Source organism: Peromyscus californicus, unplaced genomic scaffold (assembly GCF_007827085.1).
Source record: "Peromyscus californicus insignis strain IS unplaced genomic scaffold, ASM782708v3 Scaffold_9__1_contigs__length_137607984, whole genome shotgun sequence".
Taxonomy (NCBI): Eukaryota; Metazoa; Chordata; class Mammalia; order Rodentia; family Cricetidae; genus Peromyscus; species Peromyscus californicus.
In genome coordinates, this window is record NW_026294617.1 from 84,885,614 (window position 1) to 84,909,835 (window position 24,222).

The 24,222-nt window shown below is 36.2% G+C and overlaps 1 protein-coding gene across 1 annotated transcript in view; it reads right to left on the minus strand.

Annotated features, from left to right (window-relative positions):
- Window positions 1-11,926: 11,926 nt before the first annotated feature.
- The window catches only part of Cd53 (CD53 molecule), a 33,094-nt gene continuing 20,798 nt past the window's right edge, over window positions 11,927-24,222 (minus strand). Inside the window, exons 3-8 of the mRNA XM_052731489.1 lie at window positions 22,981-23,169; window positions 19,948-20,022; window positions 19,345-19,440; window positions 15,036-15,116; window positions 14,744-14,827; window positions 11,927-14,194 (exon numbers count right to left, since the gene is read on the minus strand). Coding sequence (XP_052587449.1) covers window positions 14,123-14,194; window positions 14,744-14,827; window positions 15,036-15,116; window positions 19,345-19,440; window positions 19,948-20,022; window positions 22,981-23,169 — 597 coding nt within the window. The 3' untranslated portion in view covers window positions 11,927-14,122. The remainder of the gene's footprint in view (window positions 14,195-14,743; window positions 14,828-15,035; window positions 15,117-19,344; window positions 19,441-19,947; window positions 20,023-22,980; window positions 23,170-24,222) is intronic.

The window sequence follows — 24,222 nt, forward strand, 5'->3', positions numbered from 1 at the left end:
TCACTAAAAAGTCTGCCAGAGACTCTAGGCCTGTAGGCTGAAGATGAATTCCTCAACATTACAAAGGAACTTTGGATGACTGTCCAGGTAGCTAGATGTCTCTGTCATTTCTAGAATTATGGAAATTTCTTGCCATGCATTTTCCTGTTTACTCAGGCAATATTATATCCTTCTTGGATCTTTGATGGAGTTGAAGACTAGATAGTTATAATTTTCCTTGGTTATGATAAAAGATAAATTATATATAAAATGTTAGACTCACAAAAATAGGATAATGATAAAATACTTTCTTTAATTTTGCCAAATACAAATAGATTAGATTTTGTAACTGTAAGTTACAACTTTTTTCTTCATTCCTGTCCATAATGCTCACCAGAAGAAATTTGCTTTCAAATAACAAGAACAGCAATATACTTTCATGATTCTTCAGCACTATATTACAATTTAATTTGGTGAGATTTTAAAAGTGTTTTTATTAGATCCATCTAACTGTCTATCTATCTATCTATCTATCTATCTATCTATCTATCTATCTATCTATCTATCTATCTATGTGTGAGAGGGGTGTAGCTGGAAGTTTTTCTGTGTCCCACCTGGTCCACAGCTGCTCAGACCCAAATAAACACACAGAGGCTAATATTATTTTTAAACTATGGCCATGGCAGGCCTCTTACTAGCTAGCTCTTACATCTTAAATTAACCCATTTCTATAAAACTATACTTTGCCAAGTGGCTTACCAGAACTTTACATATTTAATTTATCTTTTATCATAACCAAGGAAAATTATAACTATCTAGTCTTCAGCTACATCAAAGACCTCAGAAGGATATAATATTACCTAAGTAAAGAGGATGTGCATTGTAAGCAACTTCCAAAAATCTAGAATGACAGAGACAGCTGGCTGCCTGGACAGTCACCTAAAGTTCTTCTGCATTGTTGGGGCATCCATTTTCAGCCCATAGGCCTAAAGTCTCTCAATCATTTTTCTCTGTGTCCAGTGGAATGTCTGGCAGTTTCTTCTGTGAAGCAGGAACCTGAAGGACCATCTTGCCTTGCAAAGTTCAGTGTAACAACTGCATTTATGTATGTGAATATAACAGTAAGTTCTCTTACAAGAAGCACACTGTTTTCAATAAAGAGGCGACTTCTCTTTGAACTGCGTTTACCAATGTGACTGGAATGGGGGGTTTGCTCAGGAGAAAAGCACTGTGTTTTGTGCTAACAGAGGCAATTTCTCTTTCAACTTTGCTTAGGAAAATGGTAAGAACAGTGGGTTTTCTTAGATCCAATGCACTGTACTCACAAGTCACATAAGCAGGTATTCTTTTTCATTCTTTGCTCAGTGATAATTCTGTTGAATGTTGTTCAGTTTCCATGAGATTTTAGGCTTTCTATTATTTCAATTGTTGTTGACTCCAACTCTAATCCATGGTTGTCTGATAGGATACAGAGAGTTAATTCAATTTTCTTGTATTGTTGAGACTTGCTTTGTGACCAAGTATGTGGTCAACTTTGGAGAAGTTTCCATGAGGTTCTTAGAAGGAGGTATATTCTTTTGTATTTGGGTAAAATGTTCAGTAGATATCTGTTAGGTTCATTTGAGTTACAATGTCTCTTAGTTTCATTATTTCCCTATTCAGTTTCTTTCTGGACAACCTGTCCATTGGTGAGAGTGGAGTGTTGAAATCTCCCACTATGAATGTGTAGGGTTCAAGATATAATTTAAGCTTTAGTAATGTTTCTTTTACAAATGTCAGTGCCCTTGCATTTGGAGCATGAATATTTAGAGCTGAGACATCATCCTGGTAGATTTTTCTTTTAATAAATATGAAATGTCCTTCTCCATGATTAATTTTGGCTTGAAGTCTATTTTGTTAGATATTAGGATAGCCATACCAGCTTGTTTCTTAGGTCCATTTGGTTGGAAAATCTTTTTCCAACCATTCACTCTGAGGTAATATCTATCTTTGATGCTGAGGTGTGTTTCTTGTATGCAGCAGAAGGATAGATCCTGTTTTTCTATCCATTATGTTAGCCTGTATCTTTTTATAGGTGAATTGAGTCCAATGATATTGAGCGATATTAATAACCAATGATTATTTGTTCCTATTTTTATGGTGGTGGTGGTCGTGGTGGTAGTGTGTGCGTGTGTGTGTGTGTGTGTATGTGTGTGTGTGTGTGTATTTCCTTTCTTTGGATTTTTTTGGTGAGAGAGTATCCATTGCCTGTGTTTACATGGCTGTGGTTAACTTCCTTGGATTGGAGTTTTACTTCTAGTACTTCCTTAGGGCTGGATTTGTAGGTAGATATTAAATTTGACTTTTTCATGAAATATGTTTTATATATCTATGATGATTGAAAGTTTTGCTGGTTCTAGTAGTCTGTGCTGGCACCTGTGGTCTCTTAGAGTCTGCAAGACATCTGTCCAGGCCCTTCTGGCTTTTAGAGTCTCCACTGAGAAGTCGGGTGTAATTCTGATAGGTCTGCCTTTCTGTATTACTTGACCTTTTCCCCTTGCAGCTTTTAATATTCTTTTTTTTGTTCTGTGTATTTAGTGTTTTGATTATTATATGTCATGGGTACTTTCTTTTTTGATCCAATCTATTTGGTGTTCTATATGCTTCTTGTACTTTATAAGCATGTCCTTCTTTAGGTTAGGAAAATTTTCTTCTATGATTTGTTCAATATATTTTCTGGGTTTTTGAGCTGGGATTCTTCTCCTTTTATTCCTATTAATCTTAGGTTTGGTCTTTTTTAGTGTCCCAGATTTACTTGGTGTTTTGTGTTAGGAGTTTTTTTTAAATCTAACATTTTCTTTGGACAATGAATCCATTTCTTCTATTGTATCTTCAATGCCTGAGATTCTCTCTTCCAGCTCTTGAATCCTGTTGGTGATGCTTGTATCTGTAGTTCCTGTTCACTTACCCAAATTTTCCATTTCCTGAATTCCCTCAGTTTGTGTTTTCTTTATTGCTTCTATTTCTATTTTCAGTTCTTGAACAATTTTTATTGTTTCCTTCAATTGTTTGCTTGTTTTCCTTGGCTTTCTTTAAGGAATTTATTCATTTCCTCCAATTATTTGTTTGTGTTTTCCTGGATCTCTTTGAGGAATTTATTCATCTCCTTGTTAAGGATCTCTATCAATTTCATATAGTTATTTATAAGGGTTTTTTCTTGTGCTTAAGCTATGTTGGAATATTTAGAACCTGCTGTGGTAGGATAGCTGGGCTCTGGTGGTGGCATATTGCCATGGCTGTTATTCATTGTGTTTTTTATGCTGGCATCTAGACATCTGGGTTTTGGGTGGTTATAGGTTTAGGTGCTGCTTTCTGGGTTTGTGTTTGTTGGATGGGTGTTTTGTTCTTTGGTTTATACTTCCTCTTTGGATTTTCAGAGAGTACATTGGCTGAGTGTTGCTTGCTTTCTTGACCTGCTTGCTGATATGTTTACTAGGGCATGCTTGCTGGGGGAATGGGAGGGAGGGATGGGAGGGAGGTCATGGGCATATGACCTGAGGAATCTACAGGAGAAGTGCATAGTAGAGAAGGAAAGCTGCAGCTGGTGTTCTTTTGCAGAACTAGAGGTGGCCCTGAGAATTGGGTCTGGGGTAAGAGAGAGTAGGGATGGTCTATAGGCAGCCTACTTGGTCTTTTGGCAGGTATTGCCTGTGGTTGAGCAGGGGTTGCCCATCCAGGTTAGGGGCTGGGACACAGTGGTGAGATGGGAAGGCAAGGGAAGTCTGGAGGTTAGGTGGTCTGTGAGATACACAGGAGACATGCCACATTAGATTGTTTTTTGGTCAGATATGACACGTGAAATTTATTTAACTTTTTGAATTTGGTAAAAATCTTTTGTGTCCCAGAATGTGGTTTATTTAGGAAAGTTTCCATGGGCTGCTAAGTAGAATACATATTCTTTGGTGTGTGGGCACTACTCTACTCAGAAAAACTTTCTGCCACAATTGATTCAGAAATAAAGACTTTCCATGATGCAAATAGGCAAAAAGAATCAATATCCAGATGACCAATCATAAACAGAATATAGAAAGAAGTAGCTTGGGAGAGAGAGAAATATGCATAGCAAAGACTGTAAAAAGAAAACTAAAATCATAATTACTGTTACATGAAGAACCAAAAGAGCAAAACAACTTACCAAAATAACTGCAGTCAACACATACTGTTCAATGAGATCTTTAAATACTAATGGCAACAGCTTTACAATAAAAGGAGACACTGCCTAGCTGAATGGAAGCCTATTTCATCAGCTTTTAGGGTAGCAATTCCTGCCAGTGTCCCATTTGCTTAGAATACTTTTTTCCATCCTTTCACTTTAAGATGGTGCCTATTGTTAAAGCTAAAATGAGATTCTTAATAGAGGACAGAAAGATGTATTTTATTTCCTATTCCATTCAGTAATTGTGGCTTTAGTTTGCTTTTGCTTTTTCTGCATCAGTTGTGACAGATAGTTTTGCTGGGTACAGTACTGTAAGTTGGCAGTTGTATGAAGACTGTGTTGGGTGAAATGTTCTGCAGAACGTTCTTAAGGTCCATTTGACTTATGGTATCATTTAACTCCAATGTTCCTCTGTTTTATTTTTGTCCAACTGATATGTTTATTGGTGTGATCAGCTATTGGATTCACACATTCTTACTGTGTTGGAATTCTGTACCTTAATGCAGTGTCTGTCTTTGATGGGTGAAGTGTCTTAGAGGCAGCAAAATAGATGGAGCCTGTTTCCTAATCTAATTTTATAGTCTGTGGCTCTTTATTGGGTAATTGAGACTGTTAATACTAAGAGTTATTATTCGTTATGTGTATTAATTCCTGTTGTTTCATTTTTCTGTAGTGTTTTTTTTTTGAGACTTCTTTGATTAACTTTCCTGGAATTGTTTATTTCTTTGTGTCTTCTTGGGTGTCCACTATTTTTAGGTTGAAGTATTCCTTCCAACATCTCCTGTGGAGCTTGCTTAGTTATAAACAAACATTTGTGCAGGCAAAAAACAAATTCATATAAAATAAAATAATTTTTTAAAAGATAAAACTAAACATAAAAATGAAGTGGTCACTGTAGATTACAATGAAATACAGGAATTGAGAAATATTTTGAAATTTAGATTGCAAAAAACTGGAAAATCTTGAAGAGCGTACATTCTCAGACACATGTTAAATCAAGAAGATATAAACAAACATATCAAATCCTTGAAACAGAAATAAAAAAAATCCTAGCAAAGAAAAGCCAAATATCAAATTATTTAGTGATTAAATTCTAGAAAAGCCTTTAAAAGGAGATAACTCCAGTGCTCATCATACTGTTCAATAAAATAGATGGGACACTACCATATTCATCCTACAAAGCCAATATTACTTTGATACTAAAATCATGTAAAGACATGGGATAGAATACTATAGACCAATTTCCCTGATAAACATGAACACAAAATTTCTCGGTAAAATTCTTACAAACCAATTTAACATCTTCATTATTATTTGTGTGTGTATGCGTGTGCACATGATATGTGTGTACATAATGTGCATGTGAGTGATGTGGAATATTATGTAGGTCAGAGGACAGCTTTGTGGAGTCAGTTGTTTCCTTCCACATTTATGTGAGTTCCAACGATTGAACCCAGGTTACCAGGCTTATGTATCAAGCTCCTTTACACAGCAAGGTATTGGGTGGCACCTTGCATACCAAGTTTAAGAACACATTAAGAAGATCAAGGAACATGTTTCACAAGTCTACCTACCTGAGTTCAATCCAAGGAACCCATGTAAAGGTAGAAGGAAAGAGCCAATGGCAAAAAAAAAAAATGTCCTCTGACCTCCAGACATGCCATAGCATGCATGCAATCATAGTCACACACACACACACACACAAAAGACCATAAACAACAGCCATTTTGGTTTCATTGAAGGAATGCAAGTGTGATTCAGTATATGAATAGAGATAAAGACACAAATCACATAAACATTTCAATCAGTATGGAAAGTTCAACATTTCTTTATGAAATTACCTGAAGAAACTCAGAATAAAGAGAACATATATCTACATAATAAAGGCATAATAAATATGTCAAACCTATGGCCAGCATTGTACTAAGAGTAGAGAAAAACTGTGAGCATTTCTTGTGAAATTTCAAATGATACAGAGGTGCATAATTGCTTCATTTTCATTCAATATAGTTCTCAAACTCTTAACTAGAGCAATAAGACAAAATAAAATGAAGCACCAATACAAAAAAGGATGAAGTCAAATCCCTATGTGCAGATGAAATGGCCTTCTATCAAACTTTTATCCAAGATACAGTTTTTAAAACTTTTTGTATGTTTTATTTTATGTATATGAGTTTTTGCTTGCATGTATATATGAGCAACAGGCATGTTCCTGGTTCCCACAGAGACCAGAAGGGGGCACTGGGAACCCAAGAACTGGACTTGAGAATAATTTTGAGCAGCAATGAGAATACTACAAAGAGAATCTAGGTCATATGCAAGAATAGCATGCTCTTAACTACTGAGCAATCTCTCTAGCCCCAAAACACACTTTTAGAAAAGTAGCAGGATACAAAATCAAGAAACAAAAATTAGTAGCTTTTCTGTATACCAATAATGAAGTCACTTAAAAATAACAACAATAGCTGCAGTGGCCAATATGGTATTCTTTGTTTTTATTCCATTTAGTTATTTTTAAGTTGGATCTTTATTTTTTACATTGGAGTTACAGGCAGTTGTGAGTTGTTTGATATGGGTACTGCAAACAAACTTGTGATCTCTTACAAGCAGTGTGTGCTCTTAAATGTTGAGCCATTTCACCAGCCCCTGTTGCCAATTTTTAATTGTGTTTTAGGAGAATCCTTTTCTAGCTTTGTTTTTATTATTGTGGGGGGTTTGTTTTTGTTTTGTGTTATTTTGTTGTTTTTTGGGTGTTCCTTATATATTCTCCATTAATCTTTTTCCAGTGTTAAAAAACATTGCAAATTATACATCTGGCCACATGAAATATCCAGAACACTTTATTTTTAATGTTGGTCTCTTTCCACAAAAACATGAGCTCCTTGAGAGCAGAGATTTCTGCAATACACATTGACATATCTCAAGCATCTAAACCCCTACATCCATCTGCTTTCAACGATCATTTTAAGTCAATTAGCTTTAATTAGACAAAGAATATGTTGTGGGTTATCTTATAGTCTTAGTTAAAACCAAGATTTTAGAATTCTGTGTTCACTTGGATTATGCATACCCTTTCTATCATCAAGATTTGAGTTTTATATAATTTTGGAATCTGAATGAACATTCTCTAAAAATATAATCTTTTAAAATCTATTATTAGGCCTTGAACTCCACAGGTCAGGAACTTAGGAAGCAAAGATGGGTGTAAATAAAGAGAAGACAAGTACAAAATGGAACCCACATCAGTTATTACTGATCCATTGTGGTTAGGCAGGTATCTTAAAGAATAAACTTTGTCCTGAGACTAAATACATAGCCACATCAGGGCATATTAAATTTCATTCCCACAAACTGTATATAAAAGTTCTTTTTTCCCCTGTTTTCTTAACAACATTTGTTGTTTTGTGTTTTCTTGATGGTAGCTATCATGACTGGAATGAAATGGAATCTCAATGTAGTTTTGATTTTTTGAATCTGCACATGGCTGTTGGTGATATGGCTACTTTTGCAATATTAATTCTGCCAATCCATGAACATGGAATATCTTTCTGCCTCCACATGTCTTCTTCAGATTTTTTTCTTTCATGTTTTAAAAGTCCATTATGTATATCTACTGCATTCTCAGTTGTTTCTTGGAGGTTTTTTTGTAGGCGTGGATATTGTGAATGAAATTATTTTTCTGTTTTTCCTTATCAAATGTGTTATTGGTGTATGGAAAAGCTATTGACTTTTGTATATTGATTTTGTATCCTGTTGCCTTGCTAACAGTATTTGTCATATACAAGAACTTACTAATGAAGTACTTTTGTCTTTTAAGTGCAGGATACTATCAATTATGGATAAAGAGCTATAATTTCCTCCTTTCTCATTTACATTCCTTTTTTTATTCTTTTGTTTTATTGTTATGACTAAGAGTCCAAGCAGAATGTTGAATTAGAGTGGTGGTAGTGGACAGTCCTACTTCATTCCTGACTTTAAGGGAAATTCTTTAATTTTTAACATTCATTTTAATTATGGCAATAATTCTATTGTATGTGATATTTATTCTACTGATGTATATTCTATTTCTATCTTCTGAAGATATTTTATGGTGAACAGATGCTGAACTGTTTCAAAATATTTTAGCATCTTATTTTTTCTCTTAATAACCTGCTAAGTTAAACAAGTACCCCCTATATATGGGTGCATACCCAAAAAATCTCTCTCCTGCAGCAGATATCAACTGCCAACAGCTTCTCAGTTGGAAATGGAAACTTGTGATTGCTTGTTCCGTCCATGCTGGGATATTAGCTGGCTTGATCTTGTGCAGTCAGAGCTACTGTGAATAGTGAGTTATATATCAAAGATAAAATTTCACAGCACTCCTCACAATACTCCAGATATTGCATTCTTTCCACCTCCTCTTCAGTGATGTTCTCTGATCCTTAGCAGGGCATAGATGTTGATAAAGATGTCTGTTATGTAACAGTTTTCTCTGAGGTAAATTGCTAGAAGACTGACATCTCAAACAACAGAGAATGGATTTATAATTACAAAATTTCTGAAGTTAATGCTCTAAGATATAGTTCAGGGGAATAGTCATCTATCATGAAGACTTGGCTAGGAACTTCTCAAGTCAGTGTTGAGCTTTCTTGGGATGGCATTTTACAGGAATAGGGTCCTTTCAGGACTACCAGCCTTAAAAGTCAGAATAGAAATTTGTGAAGTCTTTGACACCATTGTTTGGATGGAGTTGTTATATGCAGACGCTTCTGCATCTTTCGGTGCAGGCCTCTTTCTCAGTATGCTAACCAATGTCATCTGTGTTTTAATAACCCAAACAGAACAACTTTTCAGTCATATGTACTTCAAATATTATAATTGTAAGTGTGTAATGGGGATTAATATTTTAAAACAAACTCCAAATTGTGACTTTTCTTGAAGAACATCTCAGTGGTTTGGGCCCGATGCATTTTCACATACATTTTAGAATTATCTATTTAGATTTCACCAAAAAATTTTGTTGAAGTTTTTAACTAGAATTGTATTTAATCTATGACCTAAATCGTGAAGAAGAGATACATAGAAAATACTGAGTTTTCCAATTAGTAATGGGAATAGAGGTCCTATGATTGTATATATTTAAGATAGATGTCTCTTATTTAACATTTTGATAAAATTTGATTATTTCCCTTGTGATTGCCTTATATTTCTTTGGCAGACTTTAATTTTGTGTCCTTTTTTACTTTTGATACCATTAAAATAAATTCTCTTTCTTTTCTGTAATGGCATATAGAAACACAGTTGGTTTTGTTGTTGTTGTTGTTGTTGTTGTTGTTGTTTACTGTGTTGGTTTTATACCAAACACCATTGCTAAACTTCATTACTTTTCATATTTCACTTGTAATGATTTTGGATTTCCCATCCTTGTAGTTATGCTGTTGGTAAATCAAAATAGTTATTTGCATCTGCTCCGTTCTTTATGTCTCATCTTTGTCTCCCCTTTTTGCCCATTCAGGTGTATGGTAATGGCCTATTTTCTTTTTGTGCCACTGAGATTGTATCCAGGGCCTCATGCATTCCAGACAAGTACTCTACTACTGAGTCTGATGATCTTGCTCCTGATTTCACAGAGAAAGTCATCAATAAATCATAATTTGCTTTGGCACTTAAATTATGTCACATATTACCACATTTTGAAGGTCATTTGGTGGCTTCTTGATGATAGAAAAGCTTGTATCAGATTACAGTTCTACCAACAGTTGCTGCAAGGTGATTTCAAAGACCAGATAGGACAGCTATCATTGTACAATACAAAAATCCCAGAACTCAGGGTACTGTTGAGGGGGAGTCTGATATTTCACACCCACATTGTACTCTGAACATTTGCCTATCATTGGTCCACACTAGTGTCTGAACACGCCACAGAAGGCTCACTATCAAATGGCAGAGAAAAGAGAACTTTGGCACTGTATGAGCCTGGGAGACAAATGTAAACTATATATATATATGTAATTTTGATAAAATTTTGATTATCTCCCTTGTGATTGTCTTATATTTCTTTGGCAGACTTTAATTTTGTGTCCTTTTTTACTTTTGATATCATATATATATAATTTTTCTCTTTAATTCTTTTTCCCTGTGTTTTGTTTTGGTTTTTCAGACAGAATCTTGTTATATAACCCGGGCTAGCCTGGAGCTCATGGTCTCTGCCTCCTGAGTGATGGGATTATGTACTGTTCCATGATGCCTAGTCACTTTTATTGTTTAATATATTTAATTTATTGATTTTAATACTGATATACATTCCTAGGTAAATTCATTTTAGTCGCTTTACTTACTACTACATTTTTTACTATTTTCTTTTTTTAAAGATTCTTGTGTCTATGCTTATAAATGAAATTGGCTTCTAATTTTTTCTTTGTTCAGTGTCAATATCAAAGCTGTATTTGCCTCATAATTGGTTAAAAGTGTGTTCCCTCCTAATATTCCTTGAAAGAGTCTATGAAAACTTGTAATAAATTTTAGTCAAACATGTCACCTCCTAAACCTCCTCTCCTTAACCTTTTCCTCTTTACTTTCACTTTGTTCTTCTTTCTCAGTCCAAGTCTTAATCGGGCAACAAAAACTACTTTCCCTCTTTTATGAGGGCTAATTTTTTCCCTCTGGACAATTCCTGATAGTTCATTGAACATGGTCTTATTTCTATTTATAGTTAATTTATATTTTCACCTCCTTTTCTAATTTGATCAAGATAGTGATTAATATAGACAAAAATAAATAATTATAATGTGATAATGTGTCAGTAATGATGGCACATAACTATAATTCCAGCACTTGAGAGGCTGAAGCAGGTGAATCACTGCTGAATTGTAATTCAGGCCATCCTGAACTACATACTGAGTTTAAGGCCAGCCTGCACTACGAACTAAATTCAAGGCCAGTCTAGGCTACACAGTAAGAATGTATCTCAAGAAAAGGTGATTAAGATTTAGCAATATAAGACTTACGGTTGTGATAATAGCTGTGAACTTTTTATGAGTATGTAACATAAGCACATAAAAGAGACATTGTGTCAAAATTTAAATGGAAATACATCAGTATTCTTCTGTGTCCTGCTCCTTTAAAGTGATTCAAAGCACACACTTTTAATCCCAGCAATCAGGAGGGAGAGGCAGGTGGATCTATGTGAGTTCAGGGCCAGCTTGGTCTGCAGAGTTAGTTCCAGAACAACCAGGGCTATGCAGAGTAACCCTGTCTCAAAAAACAAACAAACAAAAACAAAAAAGAAAGGAAGGAAGAAAGGTAGGAGGGAAGGGAGGGGAGGGGGAACGGAGGAGGAAGGAAGGAAGGGAGGAAGGAAGGAAGGAAAGAAGGAAGGAAGGAAAAAAGAAAAGAAAAGAAAAAGAAAAGTGACCCAAAAATTCAGCTCCAAAGGCTGAGACAGTAGCACAGTGTCAGAACATTGAGTGAGCATGCAGGAGACCCTGGATTCAGTTCCTGGCAGCAAAAACAAAGTTCAGCTCTCCCTCAAATGAGAGATTAGGATGGTAGCTCATATTTGGAAAGACTTAGTAATTCTAAGCCTTGAGTGATTAGGGAAATGTTTACAGGAAGGAAAGATTAGCCAAACAAAGGGAACTGTTAGAAAATTTAACAGATATAGAAAAAGTCTAATACAACTTATTAAACACCACTGTAACAAAATCACAAAATACAAGAGTGAAAATGTCAGGAGATAAGGTTTAAGAGGTTAAGAAAGGACATTTCCTGTAGGGTGTGGCAGATTAAGTATCTGAATTTTATTTTCAAAACAGCAGTCAATGAAGAGTTTCATTTATTAAAAAATATATATGATTGCATTTATGCTTTACACATATAATTTGAGGTTCTGTGTGGGAAATAGTTCAGATGGGTCCATTGCTGGCTACTAAGACTGCAGACGACATACTATTGAAAGAGTGTGGCAAGAACTTAGATGAGGAGATAGATGAATTTGTAACACCTCATAGGTGAATTCTTAGAATTTCACAACAGCTGGGAGTGAAGATCAAAATAGAGCTAAGAAAAAAAACTCAGGTACTAGGTAGGAAAATTTACCAGGTGATGTCACCACTATGTGTTAGTCTGAACAAAGAAGTGTCTCTTCTCTTCTTTATATGTCTCATAAAATGCCAATAGATATTTTCCCTACAGAAGCCCACTAAAGTAACCAGTTTTCCTTAAGGGGAGGTAGAAGATCCTATAGAAAATTTATAGAACAGAAACCAATTACTTTCTTTTCTTTCCTCTGAGTTCTGTACATTAGGCATTATATTATATATTTTCTAATTTTCTACTTTATAGACTATAGTTATCATATAGACAAGTATATTGTCTTCTTGACACAACAAACATGAGAAAATGGTTAGCAATCAAGCAATGATCTCAACTTCCTAGTAGTCATACCCTTGTGTAATCTCAAGTGGGAATCGAACTTTTGAACCATTTCTAAGAATGACTGATGGCAGCACTTTTAGGTTAGGTTATAAAAGGACTGTGGCTTCTATTTTGGTTGTTATATCTCATTCTATGTCTTAGCTGTTTCATTGTGCAGAAAACTACTTATGTAAAAGTATGTGGGGCCATACTATAAGGCCTATTGTGAGAACATGCAGTGGATTCCTTTCCCGCGGAGACTATAGATGACTGAAGACATGGCTGACCACTTAGTCATGATTGTGCAAAACAGCAACAACCTAATATCATTTGTCGCAGCTGCTTCCACATTCTTGATTACCTAAATCCATCAGATAATAAATGTTTTCCTGAGTAAGTACAGTGGTACCTATCTGTAATTCTAATATTCAGAAGGTAGAAGCAGAATGATCATGAGTTTGGTGCCAATTTGGGCTACGTAGCACGTTCCAAGACAGCCTGGGCTGCATAGCAAAACCTTGTCTTTAAATCAGTCAATAAACAAAACAAATGTGTATAGGTTCTTTACCACTATATTTTGGACTAACTTGTTACACAAAAATAGTAATACATTTGACTTGCTAGCAGAAATATCAGACTGAGTCAAATGTTTGATGAATAGTGATCATAAACTATTTTGTTTATTAAATTGTTAAAATAGTACCTAAACAGAACCTTATTTGGTATAGAAATAACAACATAAACATGAATTCGATTATCAGCTAACACAGTGGAGATATTAGTACTTCTGGATTGGTCTATGACTATATAATTCAAAGGCTTTAAGACTGACTGAAGAAGGATAAGAATCATTAGATAGTCTTCTGGATGGATGGATAGACGGATCGATGGATGGATGGATGGAAGGAACAGAAATCAGTAAGATATTTTAACAAAGAAATTGTAGTATTTCCCTTTGAAGAAAGATCCATGTAACATTCCTATTACTATGTTCAAAAGGAAACAGGGTATATCACTTGTCCAGTGAATCTGACTCCAAAATTCCCTTTAGCTTGTCTCTTATGTAGAGTGAAAGTATCATGATTTAGAAGTTAGAGACTGATTTGACAATTGTTAAGAGTCTAACATTTAAACTTGGACCTATTTTTTGTAGAACTCAGGGCTAAATTCAGGGGCTCACATATGCTAAATTCAGGGGTTCACACAATACTCTGAGCTATATCCACACCTGCAGCTATCATTGGATCTCAAGACAGCAGGGCTACAGATTCTCTTGGCCTCTGATGTCCAAAAAATTCACCCAGGTATGTTTCACCATCTTTAAGGGATATGGCTACTGCCATCAGTTGGTGAATGATTGTCTTCTCCTTGAGATGGAGAGTTCATGGCAAATATTCTCTTCCTTGGATGTATAAGACAGGGACCCAATCAAGGAAGAGATAAGAGAAAACCAAAATGCCAGGCAGGCAGGCGATTGTTTGGGGTCTCATACTATAGGTGTTTTGGATTTCCAGAGAGAAATAAGTCTTTTAAGCTCAGGGCAGTTGCAAGTCACAGTCCTAAGGCCTGACTGGTTTTGTCAATCTGGCAGTTCAGTGTCAGTGCAAAGGCCATCCCCAGCACCTGAGAAAAGAATTGAGAAAATGTGAGGTCTTCATTTGCTTCTAAGCAGAGAAATGGTTAACTCTTTGTTCTTGACTAAGTCTAAAATAATGTATAATATGCCCAATACTTGGGTAGAAAATAGTGTTATGAATATCACACAACAAACAGCACAAATTTTCCCTTTCACTTGTCAAACCAAGTACAAGCACAAAGGGAAAATAATTATAATTATAATTTCTTTCTTAACTAAAAGGTCAATATTTCAAGTGAGCTATTTTATCATAATCTTTTCCAGACCAGCTAAGTGAGCGACTAATGTGAAATTCTGCTCAGCACTCTTAATTTGACTTTGACTCATTCATATATATCAGGGATACATATATTTGGTATGTTTTCTTATAACAAATTTTCTACATGTTTTAAGTTGAATTGATAATATAATCATCTGTTCCTTGGCTAGAGGAAGTCATGACATTTACTGCCTCATTCTACTTCCCCAGCACTGTTCTAAGACTGCATGTCTTAACTCCTTTAATCCTTACAGGCGTTCTGGGGTTAATATCTTACCTGTATCACACATACACAGATGGTAATGATTCCAATATACAAGAAATTGGAGTGAAACCACGATTTTGCTTTATTATAGCAACCCTAGGGGAAAAATTACAGGCATAAATGATATCATTCAACATGTCAACCTTATCAGGGAGGTTATCTGGGATGGTAACTTGTATTTATTTAATACAGAGACTGATATCAGATGTTACATTTTTACTTTCTTGAATGTTTAAAGAGGCAAGCATAATGTGGAGAACATTTAGTCAGAATCAAATAACAGGAACATTACCAACAAAATTACCTGAACATCTGCATCTGGTGGGCAGGAAGATGGTGGACCATTGGTCCAATCACTTGAGCTGTTTACACCACAACACTGCAACTAAAAGACAAGTCCCCAAATATGATATTATAAAATCAACAGGAAAACAAAACAAACAAACAAAACACCCACAAAAATTTATACAAAAGGTATGCCTGTCATTCAAATCTGACTCTAGAGAAGAAAATTCAGAATTGGTCTACTGCTAGACTCTTTGGAACTAAATGTTCATAAGACTATTATACCATTTTATTCACAAAGACCTCTATGAAATACAAAGGGCATGTATGGTTTATATTTTTACCTATCAAGTGCTTTCTGCCTTATAGCACAGTACTAAGGCTAACCACATTGATTCTTGAGATTATTGAAATCAAGATATTAGATAACTGCTTTGATGAGAAAACAGGAATGGTGGTTTTACATATAAGAGAAACTTATGATCCAGCTATACTACTCTTGGACATACAACCAAAGGACTCTATCCTACTAAAGACAGTTGCTCATCCATTTTTATTGCTATTCTACTCACAGTAGCCAGAAAATGGAAACAGCTTAAATGTCCATCAACTGATGAATGGATATTTTAAAATGTCGTACATTTATACCATGAATTTTTATCTAGTCCTTAAGAAAAATTAAGTTAAGAAAATTTCAAGTAAATGTATGGAGATGGAAACAATCATCCTGAGTAAGATAACCTAGACTCAGAAAACAAATACCATGTTTTCTCTTATATGTGGATGCTAATTTTGAATATTTAGATTATTTGTTTAAATTGGAGTATAAATAGAAGTCAGGAAACTAGTAAATGGGAATGGGAATGCTCTCAATAAAGGAGATAGATAGAATTCTATCATATAAAGGAGAAAAATTGAAGGGGAATAATTACATGAGTTGGAGGATAGCAGGGCAGGATAAAGGATAGAATTCTAGGAGGGACAACTAACACTAAAGAGCTTTGGAAAAAATCTATATGGAAAATATATGTATGTATTTATGGAACCTTCTATCATAGTATGTTTCAATATATATGTATGTTTTATATATATTAACAAATTTAAATGAGGTTACTCTATAACTGAACAATAATGCCCCTACTAGACCCCAGATTAACAAATTAACTGTTGTTGGAGTTGTTGGCCATTGAGATCCTACAGACCCATAAATATTACAAGCTATTGCCAATACCTCTAGTTACCTTCCAGAACTTGGTCATAAGACCCTGAAACCACCACATACATAGTCATGGAACATGAAGAGATAAAGCTGGATTGATTTGGAAACTTGATACCTACTGGCTAGATTTCATAGTGTTGGAAGGGTCTGTGTAAGCTACAAGAGGAGAAAAGTAGTCACAAATCTTACAGAGTTGTGAACCTAAGAGCTATAGTAATGATCAGCCTAGCAAGATATTACTGCTGGGGCTATCATGAAACAGATGTTGTGGGTAAAACCAATAACTTCCTGCTTGGATTTAAAGCACCTTACATAATGGGACAAATACCTGGAACCAGTTGGAGGACAAACAATTTGTGATTAGGTAGGTTATAGGCCCTTGGGGAGAACCTACTAGTATTATTTTGCTAAATGGACATAATATCAAATCAATTTATAATGACTTTTTACTATATGCATAGATGAGTGCATCACTTAAGCATCATCAGGGAAGCTTCTTTCTTTAGGAGATGGTGATTCACACAGAGACCCACAACTGGTCATTGTGTCGAGAATAAGAGACTATGGGTTACTCAGCCTTAAAGTGGCATCTATATTACACCATCTCCTCCCAAGGTCAAGGGGTCTATGTGAAGAGTGGGCAGAAAGGTGTAAGAGCTAGAGGTGGTGGCTGACTATAAGGAAACAGCATTCCCTGGACACAACAAGGCAGTTTCACATAGGAACTCACAGTGATTGTGGCAGCATTCACAAAAACAGAACAAGAACAAAGGGTAGAACGGTCAGGAAGTCCCATCCTAGCTGAAGAGTTACTGGCAATTGATTACTGCTGAAAGAAGGAGATCCACTTTTTAAGGGTATAACCACTGGCAATTGGCCTACACTCCTGTGGGATGACCTCACCCAAAAGTACATAGGTATCACTAACTGAGCTCGGTGGGTTTATAAGTAAAATAAGGAAACAAAGTGAGTAGGGAAGTGGGGACAGTTCTGGAAGAGTTTAGGGGTGAATATGATCAGAATTATTGTATGAAATTCTCAATCAATAAAAAAAATATTATTTTAAAAGAAGAGAGAGAAGGAGAGAGTAAGACTTTGTCAAACTTCTAGATTCACAGTATCTCTAGGAAACAGATTTCCTGCCATCAAAATACCTCTGGGAATAAACCAGTCAGATACAGAAAATGGTGAAATCTATAGGGCAAATAAGCTAATTTTGTTCAGATACATGTAATATAAAGAAGTAGGATGCTGTTATAGATTAAAAGAAATCTGGAAACATTTCATCCAAGTGTAACATTTGGATCTTCTTAGGTCTCGATTTGTTCAAATCAGTTGAAATTTTTTGAGAAAAATAGAATAATTGGAATATAGACTGTTAGTGATATTTGAGGATTTATTTATTAATTTGAACGTGTGGGGGGGGCGCTCCCGCACGACTATGTCTCACCACATGCACACAGGAACATATGGAAGCAGGAAAGGGGTTCAGATCCTTTGGAATTGGAGTTCCAGGATTTGTGAGCCACCAGGTAGGTGCTATAACAAAACCCAGATCCCACCCGGCAGTGGCGGCACACGCCTTTAATCCCAGCACTCGAGAGGCAGAGCCAGGCAGATCTCTGTGAGTTCAAGGCCAGCCTGGGCTACAGAGCAAGATCCAGGACAGGCACCAAAACTACACAGAGAAACCCTGTCTTGAAAAAACAAAAACAAAACAAAACCCAGATCCCCCAGCAAAGCAATAAGTGCTCTTAACCACTGAACCAGACTCTTTAGTGATATTTAATGGGTGAGATGATATAAGGTTCAGCATGTTATTTGCTTTAGAATATTCCAGCCAATTGTTTAGGGGATTGAATGAGGTGTCAGTGACAAAATCTATATGAAGCTGGTGACATGTATCAAGAGATTATTTTGTTTTGTTTTTCCTTTGTTATGTGTCTGGACGTTAAAAGGGACTTCTGGATTGAAACAAATGAGGAATGTGAAATCTAAAGAGGTTGTGATTTCTCCAAGTCCTCCCATTCTTGTATTTATGTTGTAATTTCCTATGTTATTTTTGTCCATTCCATATTAATCTGTCATGAGTGATGATGGTACTCTTTGGACGTGTCATGACTGTGCAAGGCTCTGCAGTCCATATTTGTCTCCTAACACTCTAAGGAAAGAGTACAAAGTTGGCATGTTTGTACAGAGGGAGAAGCATGAGCAATGTGACACTAGAGGACTAGGTTAAAAAATGTAAAAATTTTGGTGACTCAGGAATTTAAAAGGTTTCTTGTGGTGATATTGTGTTCCCCAAAATTTTGTGCACCCTAATAAACTTATCTGGTGTCAGAGAACAGAACAGCCACTAGATAGAGAGACCAGAAAATGGTGGCACACACACCTTTAATCCTATCACTTGGGAGGCTGAGATCCATCTGGATCTCTGTGAGTTTAAAGCCACACTGGAAACAGCCAGGCATGGTGACTCACGCCTTTAATCCCAGGAAGTGAGCCTTTAATCCCAGGAAGTGATGGCAGAAAGCAGAAAGGTATATAAGGCATGAGGACCAACAACTAGAGCTGGTTAAGCTTTTAGGCTTTGAGCAGCACAGTTCAGCTGAGATCCATTTGGATGAGGACTCAGAAGCTTCCAGTCTGAGGAAACAGGATCAGCTGAGAAGTTGGCCAGGTGAGGTTAGCTGTGGCTTGTTCTCTCTCTGAGCTTCCAGTGTTCACCCCAATACCTAGCTCCGGGTTTGATTTTATTAATAAGACTCTTTAAGATTCCTGCTACAGTTTCTTTTATTCTACTGCTATTTTAATAACATTTTGCAAAATATATAAACTAGTCCAATATGATTTGGGTTTTCTTTTCATCCTGCTAGGGCTAAGGCGATGACCTCATGTGAGGTGGTAAAGAATGAAATAGAATGTAGAAAATTTGTACCAGTTGGATTAATCCCTATACTCCACTGCCTGTGAGAGGACAGATGCTCCTTTGGACTTTAGAACTAAAGATCTTTGAGCCTGAAACCTTTAGGAAAGAGACACCGGTTTCTAGGGACTAATGCTGGGAATTCAGTCTCACACACCTGAGCAGGACTTTTTACATACTTACATGTGACTGGATGAAGTCCCATGCCGCCATGGTGTTGTTGTCTGAGTGATAATGTTGAATGCTGTCATTCAGGCCCTCAGCCACATACTTGTTCAGCTGGGGTAAATCATAGTCCACCAGGGAAGACATAGTCAAAAAAAGATGGATTCAAGAAATAAGAGATTTCTAGTGGAGCAAATATATCCCCCCACCCAAGGAGTCAGAACTAGGGAAGTGAGATGAGGGAGGTTATGTGGGAAGACAAGCTGAAGGTTTATATGGTTTTGAAGGAATATATTCATAGTGACTTTTATACTTCCAAAACTATAGTTACAAAGGAAGGTACAACCAAAGCCAAGGTCAAACATTACTGAGAAGACTACCAGCTTCATAGAGAGAGGTAGGCAGGAGGAAGACAGGCTTGCTTCATTTTCTCTCCAGTTATCTTTCAAGGTATCATTCAAATACAATCTTCATGACATTTTTTCTCTTCTCAACTGCAATTAATCTCTCATCCTCCTACTTCATTTGTATGACTTACTACTAATTTTGCTTTACTAACTTCTCTGCAGTATATTCCACATCTCAGCAATAAGAGATCAAGCCATGTTCTTCATAACTTACCTTTTGTTCATACACAAAGAGCAGGATGGCTAAGGTCACCTCAGCAAGGAGAATAATCATCAGCAGAACAAAGAACTGTGACAAACCAGAGACATTATCAGAACATTGACTCTAGTTTCTGATTTACCTCTCTCTGCCTCAAGAGCAAACAGATCTACACATGTGTGCATACACACACACACACACACACACACACACACACACACACACACACACACACACACACACAAAATCATGCATGGAAACTGTTCCTGCCTGCTTGGGGCTTCCTAAACCTTCTCTTGTTTTATGAATAGTATGTGTTCCTTTCCTACATCTGGACTCTAGAAGGCATATTAACCACCCTCTAACTTTGTTCTAACATTGTTGAATCAATTTTTTAGCATCAGCCTAATGAAACAGCTGCTCAAAAAGCCAGGCAATTCAAACATGAGTTTGGGTCCTGGTCCCATATATCAGATCAAGTCTAGTTCAAGAAAGAGGGTGGATGATGGTGAACCTTGAAAGGACATCTGTACAGAGGAAGAGGGAGCCTAATCATAGTTATAAGTCAATTTTATCTCCAAATTTAGAATTTTAATCCCTGCATGACATTTATACAAAAAAAAAACTTTCACAATTTCATTTGTTCTTCACCTTAAAAAAACTTACACACCAATTTTGACTACTTAAATCATTTGTCCTGTCTCTGATGTTTCCTGTCATTTTCTATCTGTCTGAGAACTGCTTGATAACACTTATTTTTAAATTATTATTATTATTACTGTTATTATTGATCTTGGCTCTAGTTTAAATGTTGATCTGCAAGAGAATATTGATCACATGACTTAAGGGATAACTGAGATGGTAACACATAAGAATGGAAGCATTGTTTTATGATCTTTTTTTTTTTTTTGAGACAGGGTTTCTCTGTATAGTTTTGGTGCCTGTCCTAGATCTTGCTCTGTAGCCCAGGCTGGCCTTGAACTCATAGAGATCCGCCTAGCTCTGCCTCCTGAGTGCTGGGATTAAAGGCGTGTGCCACCACTGCCTGGCTTAAGAATGGAAGCATTGTTATACCAATCTCTGTCCTTAATATACAAGGAAAATTGTATCTCTTCTACTCCAATTTTATTAGGCAAAGTCTAAGCCTGACAGTACTCCTCAGGCTGGTTATTTCACAGGCAACTCCTGAAAATCTCTTCCATTTCTAGTAGTCAAGAACTTCAGCCAAGGTCCTTACCTAATTGTGTCACTCCTCCTATAAAGGCTGCTTTGTGCATGAATTAAGGAAGAATTCTACATCATTGGGGAGGGTTGCTATGTTCAGAAGAACCTACTGATTATTTTTTCATCAGTTAATTACTGTGTGTCAGATCTTGAAGCATGTTCTTATATAAGGATTTAGGCAGAAAGTTGATAACTAATTTCAAGCAGACATGGAGGAAAAGTATAATGCTGTGGGACATGACAGTGACAAGGGCCATTATTGCAGTTTAAAATGGATACCACAGATAATAGTCACATCTTCTACATATCCTTGGGGATCCCAGTGAGAAGCAAACTAATATTGGTGTATAAAATCTTGGCTTATAAGAGATGCTATGATGGTTAGCTTTAATTATCAACTTGACAACCTAGAATAAACTGGCAATTCCTCAATAAACTTGCAGCAGAATCTGAAAATGTAACAGCCATCCATGTGGTACTAGTGGTCATGGAGAGCAACTGAGTATTGGAACTCTGTGGCAGGGTCAGATCATCTGCAGAGAGGCCACTAGTGAATGTGATGGCTCAGTTATAATGGAGACCCCAGGACATTGAAAATGCTATGGCCATAGGACATTCACAAAGGAGACCTACGTGGAACTGGCCTACTCCCAACAAAAAAATCTGTATGTGCTACAAGCAACATAATTGGAGGGGGTGGGCCTACCAACGTTGTTTGGAGCCCAGAATACAAGACTCATCAACTAGACATTAGAGCTACAAGATTTGGTCTATATACTGCTGATTTTTTAAAAATTATTTCTTTTGCTTTTTTGAAATTATGATTACATCATTTCCCCCTTTTATTTCCTTCCTCCAAACTCTCCCATATACTTCTTCTTGCTCTTTTTCAAATTCCTATCCTTTTTTCATTAATTATTGATATATTCCTAAATACAACCTGCTTCTCGTTTTTGTTGTTGTTTTAGCATGGTTGTTTTTATGTCCTGTTTATTCTATTTCAGAATAACAATTTTTACAGATGTAACGTCTTTTTATTTTACAGATGCTCACAGTTAAAAGACCTTGGACTTTGAAGTCTTAGAAATTTTGTAAGGCTTTAGGGGATTTCTGGAATTGGACTGTGTTTTATATTCTGGTATTTACATGAGACATATGGTACAAAGGATAGAAAATTATGGCTCAAAGTGATATATATATATATATATATATATATATATATATATATATATATACAGATAGATAGATAGATAGATAGATAGATAGATAGATAGATAGATAAATATAATTGACAAACAATGGACTGTGTTGGTTAGTTTTTATTGTAAACTTGACACAACCTAGAATCAACTGGGAAAAGAACTTTAATTGAGGTTATTATCTAGGTCAGGTTGGCCTGTGGGGATGTCTGTCAGGGGTTGTGTTTGTGTTGACTGTATGGGAGGGTCCAACTTACTGTGGGTGTACTATTCCATAGACTGTCATCTGGCTTATAAAAGAACGAAGAAAAACAGTAAGCAAGTAAGAAAAAGCCTTGTGTTTATTCCCTCTTTGCTCTTTTTTTCTAAGACAGGGTTTCTTTGTGTAGCCCTGGCTGTCCTGGAACTTACTCTGTAAACCAGGGGGGCCTCAAACTCAGAGATCCCTGTGCCTCTGCCTCTCGAGTGCTGGGACTAAAGGCGAGTACCACCACGGCCTTCCTATCCCTCTCTGCTCTTTAATTGTATATGTCATCCAAAAGTAATCTAACATGAAATGTATCACCCTGGACTTGAGACATCATCTACCCCAGCTCAGACTATCAGAGCTGCTGCAAGGACTCACCGACATAAGCAGGCACTTGTTTTCCTTGATTGAGCCCATGCAGCCCAAGAAGGCAACTACCATGATAATGGAGCCCACGATGACGAGAACATTGCCCAGTGTCAGGAAGGGAAGGTTACGGAAGAGCACTCCATAGGTGTTTTGGACCAGGAGGTAGATACCAAAGCCCAAAATGCAACAGCCACAGACCTAAGAGGAAGAATTCCATAGCATTCTAAGGTGAACATAATTCTTAAGTATCTCCTAATTTATATTCTCACATCCTGGAGATCAGAATCATGTTTTTGTTGACTCACTCGAGACTCACCTCTTTACTCAGTTTCTACACTATCACATAGAAAGGAAATACCAGCTTCTGCATTTGGAGTCACACTTATATCTCTTATTACACATATCCAAATACCAAGGAAATGTCATCCTTATGAAGGACCTAATACCTTCACTATATATAAGTCTGACTTTATACTTCAGATGTTCTATCTCTTGTCTGCTCAGTTGTCCATTCATGGCCTTTTCTTAGGAGATTACGACCACATAGAGACGATGCTCTGTTTGAGGAAGGTTGTCTTGATAGGCAGACTACAAGAGAAGTCAAATTTATAGGAATATTCTCATAAACATATGAGTACTGATTCATCTTATATATGAAATGCATCTGCTGAATTTAATATAGTGAAAGCTCATTGGATATCTCTTTTTTCATGTTAAATTACCAAACATGGACATACATGTCTGAAACTTTGTTTTTATTAATCCATATTATACAAAATATTTTATTGTTATATTTCTACATATCAAGCATACAGTGTAGTTTGATAATATTCACTGCTCTATTAATACTTATTATATGTTTTTTCTTTTGCATTTTCCTCCTTCCCACTAGTCCCTTTTTAGTTAAATGCATTTCTTTTTTTTTCTTAGCTTCCAAATATGAAGGAAAAGATGCAATCCTTTTCTATGTGGTACTGACTTACTTCACTCAAAGTAACCTCAAATTCCATCTATTTCATCCTTCTCTATGGTTAAGTCAAGCTCTATTGTGTAGATACACCACATATCCTTTATCCTCTGTTGATGGATGTCTAGTCTGCATCAACAATTTAGCTATTGTGAATGATCCTGCGAAAAGCACAGATATTCAAGTATCTTTGTAGAAAGGTGATTATGATTCTTTTGGAGACAATCTGAGGAGTAACGTGGCTAGATTATATGGAAGTCTAAAACTTGAAGAAAAAGAGAACA